The sequence below is a fragment of the Pteropus alecto genome, unplaced genomic scaffold, assembly GCF_000325575.1.
Source record: "Pteropus alecto unplaced genomic scaffold, ASM32557v1 scaffold7, whole genome shotgun sequence".
NCBI classification, from domain to species: Eukaryota; Metazoa; Chordata; class Mammalia; order Chiroptera; family Pteropodidae; genus Pteropus; species Pteropus alecto.
In genome coordinates this window covers 22299143-22306987 of record NW_006494614.1, presented here as the reverse complement: position 1 = coordinate 22306987, position 7845 = coordinate 22299143, and the positions used below count along the sequence as shown (strand labels likewise).

The 7845-nt window shown below is 36.7% G+C and overlaps 1 protein-coding gene across 2 annotated transcripts in view; it reads left to right on the top strand.

The window, feature by feature from the left end:
• Positions 1–87: 87 nt before the first annotated feature.
• OGFRL1 (opioid growth factor receptor like 1) overlaps positions 88–7845 on the top strand; it is a 13880-nt gene continuing 6122 nt past the window's right edge. The window contains exons 1-6 of one of the 2 annotated variants that reach the window (XM_006926399.3): positions 88–147; positions 3878–3964; positions 4108–4186; positions 7092–7170; positions 7262–7328; positions 7435–7580. In XM_006926399.3, coding sequence (XP_006926461.1) covers positions 103–147; positions 3878–3964; positions 4108–4186; positions 7092–7170; positions 7262–7328; positions 7435–7580 — 503 coding nt within the window. In that variant the 5' untranslated portion in view covers positions 88–102. Of the gene's footprint in view, positions 148–3877; positions 3965–4104; positions 4187–7091; positions 7171–7261; positions 7329–7434; positions 7581–7845 lie in introns of both variants that reach the window. The other variant, XM_006926398.3, reaches the window with a different exon arrangement.

The window sequence follows — 7845 nt, the reverse complement described above, 5'->3', positions numbered from 1 at the left end:
CGGGGGCCAGAGGTGGCCGGGAGCGCCGCGGCTGCCCGCTGTCAGCCTAGGGCCTGACCGTAGGCACCACAAGGAAGTCCCTCCAGGCAGAACCTAACTTGAATGGGTGTTTCCTTCGCCTCTGCAGCGCAGCTGGGTGATGCAAAGGTGGGGTGGGAGGAACCTGTCTAAAAATAGAGGATTGTGGAAACTGGTCTAGTGCGCATTATTGGTAAAAATTACCCAGAATAAGGTGGAACTGCAGCTGATGGGCAGCGAGCATTCTCCCCGACAGTGGGGTCTACAGCCATTAAAAGTATTGTAGGAGGGCCCCAACCGAAGTTAAAACGCCACAGTTCTTACCAAAGTAAGGCCTTCTTGGAGTTCAGGGCACTCTTCAAAAATCTTATTTCGCTCAGAAGACTTGTTGATTCAACTATATTTAAATCATTTGCCTAATACAATTTGGAGAAGAGGTTAGTAAAGAAATAATCTCTGATGGAACAGAAAATAATTCAGAAAACTTTAAAAAGGAGGAACTGTTTAGCCAACCGTCTGACGAAGTGTGCGTCTTGGAGGTATTTAAGGTTTCTTGTTCTGCGTTAGGCCCTCCTCTTTATCAGCTATGGGAGAATGAGAGTGAAAAAAATGGAGCCCTAAGTCGCATGTGACCTCAGGGTTTTTTTGCTAGAGTAGAGAAATCACCACCTAAATATTACAGCCAAGGCTCCCTCATTGATCATCTCTGTTTAGGTCAGCAGGTTTGTTATTTCAGCCTACCGCAATTTTGGGTGTGGAGTGAGTTGCTGTTTTTAATCCCCATTTTAGAGAAAACAGGTTTAGAAGCTTGCTCAAGATCATCCAGAAAGAGAATGATGCAAACCCAAGTATGTCTGTCACCAACGTCAGAACATTTAACCTGTGGGAATTTTGAATACCCTTCTGCCCCTTGTGTTCTGCTTTGCTGCTGGGTCATTTCGTATTGGGAATTCAACCCCAGGAAAATATTATATGATGAATTTCAATGTATTTCTCTTCCTTGTCTCCCAATTAAATAACCACCTAAAGAAGTCTGGCTTATCAAAACACACCAGCTCAGATTCAGTCTAACTAACCAGATCCATCTATATAAATCAACTTGATAATTAATGTTTTAACCAGTTAATTGCAACCCCAGTAAACGGTAGACCACACCAACCTACCTTTTTAATGATTAATTTTTCTTGTTGGTATCACCATCTAACCTCTAAAAAAAATCTACTTTTTTTATTTTGCTTTTTAACTGTCAACCTCATTTATTCCCTACTCCCCGTAGGCAATTCATTTGCAGGTACTACTGGAGCTACCTTTAAAATGTATTTCAGACTGACTACTTCTCATCACCTCCATTGCTGTATTTCTAGTCTGAGTGAACATTTGACAAGTGATGGTGCCATTAATTAAGATGGAGAAGTCTAGGGAGAGTGCAACTTAAGAGGTTATTTCAAGAATTCTCTTGAGTATGATATCCTATGAGATATCCAAGTGGAGTTGTTGTGTAATTAATTATATCTCTGAATGGAGCCTCAATTCAGGACTAGAGTCTTCAGCATATAAGACTGGTGGTATTTAATGTCATGGAAAGATATGCGGTTATCAAGGAGTGGTGAGGAATGAGGACTAAGCCCTAGACACTCCTCCATTTAGAGCAGGTGAAGAGGAGGAGGAGCCAAAGAGGAGGCTGACAAGGGGTCATCAATGAGATAGGAAGAAAACCAGGAGTGGTGTGTTATCTGACATAGTTTCAGGAAGGAAGGCAGCATTAAGTGTCCCAGTGCTGCTGGAAAATACCCTGAGTTGAGCACTGGGAAACCATTTGGTCAGAGGGAGATTTGTTAGTGACATTCGCAAGAGCTGTTTTGATGGAACGCTGAGGATGAAAACCTGGGGTGGGCCATGAGAGAAGAGAAGACGGAGACAGGAAGTATAATCAACTCTGGTGATGATTTACTATGAATGGTAGCAGAGCTATGGATCTATAATTGAGGGGGGATTTAGGTCAAGAAAAGTTGTGTATTTTATTTTAAGATTAGAGATACTATATAGCATCTTTGCTCAGGGGAATGATCCAGAAGAGAGGAAAATTTTGGTGATACAGGCAGTAGGAACAGTGTGTTAAGGAACACAATCTTTGTCTAAGCAGTTGAAAGGGGATAGGATAGAGAGTCCAAAAGGAGCAGAAGTTAGAGGAGCAGGGACAGATGCTGGGAGTTTGGTACATTTAGAGACTTGGAGGAGGCAGTTGTTCTCATAATCTTGGAAATTAGGTGGAGCGTGAGTCATTACCTTCATTTCACAGATGATAAAATTAAGATTAAGTTAAGTGATTTGTTTAAAGCCTCACAAATAAGTAGCAGATTTAAGACTCCGACCGTCTCCTGCCTCCAAGTCTTGGGCTTTGACATCATACCAAAGTTTCTGTAGCAATTCTTTACTTCTAGTGGAGCTGAGATTGATTTGTACCTAATTAGTTGTAGTTGGAGCCCAGAGCCTGTGCTTCTAGTGCCTGCGTTGTCACTGGGCTCTGGGTCCTGTTCAACTTCTCTAAGCCTGGGTTACCTTGTTTCTAAGACGGAAACACTAATAACTGCCAGCCAGGTGCGTTAGAAGAATCAAATGAAATAATATACATGTAAGTGCTTTGTAAATGGAAAAGTGCTTTCTCTACAAATGTAGATGATGATTCATATGGTTGTAGCTCAGGCTAAATAGATTCAGAAACTTGCAAGGCAGAGCTATTTTGAAATGTGTGGCAAAGACCAGAATTTAAACTTTTCCTTGCTTATGTAACATGACAGAGTAGCTAATGTTAAACATCAGAGAATTTGATTTTAAAGTATCTCTGTACTTGTAGTAATCGTCAGAATCACACCACTTCAAAAATGTGCAGAAATTGCTTAGAGGATGCCAGTCTATCAACACAGATGGGGGATGATGAGAAAGGATTGGGGGTGAAGCTGTTAATGAATATTGAGATCTAAATTTTACCTTCTATTTCATCATCGTCATCAGTCTCATTGTCCTTCTGCAGGACACTGAATACAAGGCACTTTCTTATACATTGTAGTAGATATATAGTTTACACATGGAATGTAAATCAATTATATTGACCTTATATTTTAAAAATTACTTCATGGTGGTGGGAATTTTGTTTAGAATATAAATAGTATGAGTAACTACCACGTATAAGTTCTGAAGTTCATTCCATCTGAGAGTGTTTCATTGCTTTGTGTGTATATATTTTAAGTTTGCTAATTTATATTACATTGTATTATCACTGAATTAACAGAAGATTATTCATAGCTTTGTGTACTTATTATGATACTGTAAAGGATGGAGTTTAGAAAGCTATTTAGTTTGTTTTAAGAGCCTCTTTTCCTTTTATAATTATTACTTCCAAGTACAGCTAAATATTGCAAAATTATTTCAATTTTCTATATAGAATTGATTTATTATCTTAGCATTTTTTTAGCATTATGTATTCTAAAGTAAGTTTTATCATGTAATTACTTGTGTAACCTCTGATAAAATACAAGTCTTGAATTCATTTTGAGTTCTGTTTCTGATGGATATTGATCCATAACATTTAGCCTTTATAAGCTTTTGGTGAATAATTAAGATTTTTAGGAAAACACCGTAGGACAAATGTTATTGGGTTCAAATCAGAAAGGTAGAATGACAACAAATGTCGCTAATAAGAATTATTAAAAGGACATTTATAATATTTTCAGTAATTTAGACATTTTGACACTTTTCGGGCTTTCTTTGTAGATGCTTATTTTTTAAAAATTTTTCTGGAAATTTCTCGGTGAAATTATCTTGCTTCAACATGTGAATGGAATTTCACTTTTTATTTTAGGGTGGTGATTCCACTGAAGCAACTGCCAAACCAAAGAGAAGTTTTTATGCTGCGAGGGATTTGTACAAATACCGACACCAGTACCCAGTAAGAGTGTAGAATTTTTTTTTTTTTTCCTAAAATGTGTTTCTTGTTTTGTAGTGCCAATGAACTAACATGCAAGAAGGGTCTGTGTGCTTTTTAAAAATATGTCCGTATGCTGGAAATTGATTTATTTTTTCCTTTAGCAGAACTTCAAAGATATCCGATATCAAAATGACTTGAGCAATCTTCGTTTTTATAAGAATAAAATTCCATTTAAACCAGACGGTGAGTAATCTACCTTGGTAAAAAGCAAACTCTAAATAATAAGTACACCTTTATTCTTTGTTTATTCCATGGTCAGTACATTCTTAATATATTTGTTCATTCACTGAATTTACTTTGCTGTGTAGTCTAATGTGCCCCCAAAGTCCTAGACCTTGGAGTTGTGAGCATTCATTTGACAAATTCTGAAGGAATAACTGCGGATTAGCAATACTTTCCCATCACCTGTTTATAGTGGCCATTATCCAAAAGGTAGTGGGGGCCATTTTTGTGAGAGAAAAGATTTATAGAACCATAGAATATTAGATTATTAAGAAACATTAAAGGGGATCAAATTCAGCTTTCTCATTTTAAATATAAGATTACTGGGTCTTAAATCTTGAATGACTGACTTGTCGGGTCACTGATTGTAGAGTTGGGTGTTGTTTCCAGAGTTCAGTGTTCTTTCCACTGTGCCATACCTGAAAATTATTTAGAACATAATTGGAAAATAATGGTTGTATTAGAATTATCTTTCCTGTTGGTTTTCAGATTCAGGAGTCAGGGAGCTATAGCAGTCCCAGTTCAGTGTTACCATTTCCTGAGAATCAAACTACACATATGGTAGATTTCCATTCAGCTCTGCCAAATAAACTTGCTTCCTCCTTCATGACTCTGCAATTGCCCTCATAGAATCTTTTTAACCTTGCAGTGCAATGCAGCTGCTGTGGTAATATGCATATTACACTGAGGCACCATGCCGTGGTTCATTGTGGGCTCTTAATTTTATCCATATCAAACCAGCAAAGCTGGCTTCTCTCCTTAAAGCCCTATCTCTTTGAGGTGACCAGATATCCCTGGCTCCTGCCCTTTGCTCTCAGTGGAAATTGAGCTGAAAACATAGCAGTGTGAGTTAGGGAACAAGGGTCACAGATTGTAAAACTTTCCAAGTGGCAGGGCCTTGCTTTCTTTGGTGAAGTAAGTGGAGGAGGGAAATCTAAAGGCTGGGCAGAGTGTTCGGAGAAAGACTCCCCTCTCTGTGCAGTGAGAGAAGTACCCATTGGGAGTTAGAACTTAAGAACGTTGCTGAATTGGCCAGATCCACTTGTCTTTAATTAATTTTCTGGTGTCCCAAATGTCTGCTCCGTTTTGGAAGGAAACTTCTGGATAAAAATGCTTTGTTGTATTTACTAATGATGGAAACACACGGCTTTATTTACTAATTGAAATCATATTAAGTAAATTCTTAGAGTTTTTTTTTTTTTTTTGGACTTGGGCTAAGAAAACTTTTTGAAGAAATGCAATGATAGAATGTTAATTTGACTCTGATTTGAATTTAATAAAATCTACCTAAAGGAATTCCTTCAAATATTTAAAGCATTGAGCATAGCGATATGACAATATTTAACTCAATTATTTTTGTTTTTCTAATAGTGAATTTACTTTTCTAGATAGTAAATTTAAAGCGGTAACTTTAAGTAATGCATTATTGTTTTTGTAATCTTTATCACAAAATTTATTTTAAAATCTCATAGGTATGTAGAGGTCAGATGTTTTAGCTAAGGTCACATGAGCTGTTATTCTACTTTATTATGTAAATTACATCAACTTATACACTTTCTTCTTTAGTATGTACACACCACACACACACACACACACACACACACACACACACACACACACACACAACTTCCAGTAAGCGTAAATCTGCAATGATGTATTTTGCTTATTAAATGGCTGGAGGCAATTGGAAGGGAAAGCAAATGGGAAACTGTGGAAGTAAATGGTTTCAACATTCTGAGAAAGCCAGTAAGTATGATTCAAAAACAACTTTTACCAAACCTTTTGAGAATGGACCTTTATTACAGATGGTGATCTCTGGAGGAAATAAAAATGAGAGGAGTTAGGTTTAGAGAAATAGTACATTGTGGGTTTTTTTTTTTCCTATAAAATTGATAAATGGCCACATAGCCAGTTGAGAGGACCTAGACAGACTGAAGCAGGAGGATTTTGTTTTCATAAGAACAATGAAAGTAATGAAGAGGGCTTACTTTTTGGAACCAGAAAAATCTGTCCTGTACTCCTAGATTTATTCTTTTATTAGTGTGTGATTTGAACAAATCACACAGTTAGTAAAGGGAGATAACACTGGTTTGGGAGAGTTCTGTAAGAGTAAGGTGAATGCTGTATACCATGTATAATATGGGCCCAACATAAAATAGGCACTCAATACCCTTTTTCTTTCATTTTTTCCTCCTTTCTCCTTTTCCTTGCTTCTCTCCTCTTTCCTTCCTCCCTCTCTCCCTCCCTCCCTCCCTCTTCTCTTTTCTTTTCTTTCTCTCTCTCTTTCTCTCTCTCTCTCCTCTCCTCTCTCTTTCTCTCCTCTTCTTTTCCCTTCCCTTCCCTTCCATTCCCTTCCCTTCCTTTCCCTTCCCTTCTCTTTTTTATTTGATCTTATCTAGTATTTAAAGAACTATATGACCCTTTTAGGGCAGGGGCTGGTAAACTTCTATACAGGGCTAGAAAGTGCATATTTTTTGCTTTGTGGGCCATATGGTTTCTATAGCAAGTACTAAACTCTGCTGTTTTAATGTACAATATATAAATTAATTTTATTATTCATTTGTACATGCTGTGTACCAATAAAACTATTTACAAAACAGATGGCAGATCATAGTTTGCCAACCTCTGCTTTAGAATAATGCTGTTCAGCAAAACTTTCTGCAGTTGGAGGTGTCACTGTTTTTTTTTTAAAATAAGCTTATATATAACAATATATGAAATAGAGAATTCATCTTTAAAAAGCATTATTATTGTGTCATTATTAAAATTTAAAAGGTTTTAACATAAAGCTTAAGTGATTAAATCTTAAAATGCTTTCAACAATGTTTTAAATGTCTGGTTCATTTTCTAAATATTTACTGTTTAGGTGTTTACATCGAAGAAGTTCTAAATAAGTGGAAAGGAGACTATGAAAAACTGGAGCACAACCACACCTACATTCAATGGTTAGTTACATATTATCTGTCTTCAATCACATCCTATTTAATCATGTGTGTTTTCCAGACATTAATACAATTTTTTTTTCCTAAAAAATAGGCTTTTCCCCTTGAGAGAGCAAGGCTTGAACTTTTATGCTAAAGAACTAACTACATATGAAATTGAGGTAATGCAAGCTCATTTAATTTTATATGAGATGGCCAAATAATATTGCTGTTTTATTGGCCTGGTAACTACTGAATCATTTCAGCTGACATTTTTCTTTTCATTAGGAATTCAAAAAAACAAAAGAAGCAATTAGAAGATTCCTTTTGGCTTATAAAATGATGTTAGAATTTTTTGGAATAAAACTGATTGATAAAACTGGAAATGTCGCTCGGGCCGTTAACTGGCAAGAAAGGTTTCAACATCTGAATGAGTAAGTAAAGCCCCTGCAGTACATCGGGGGCCAGCATGTTATTTTCCTTTGGTTGGAATTCTCTGTGGAACTTAGGAGCAACTAGCAGATAGACTAAGGAATCCAAAATCAGAAGCTAGTCTAAAATGCATTTTATTCACTCTTCTATATTATAAAACAAAACAACAACAAAAAGGAACAAAGTTCTAGGTAGAAATATGAGTATTCAGCTTTAGAGCTGTTTCTTCCTGTAACATCTTCACTACCTATAGCCAAGTGGCTCTTT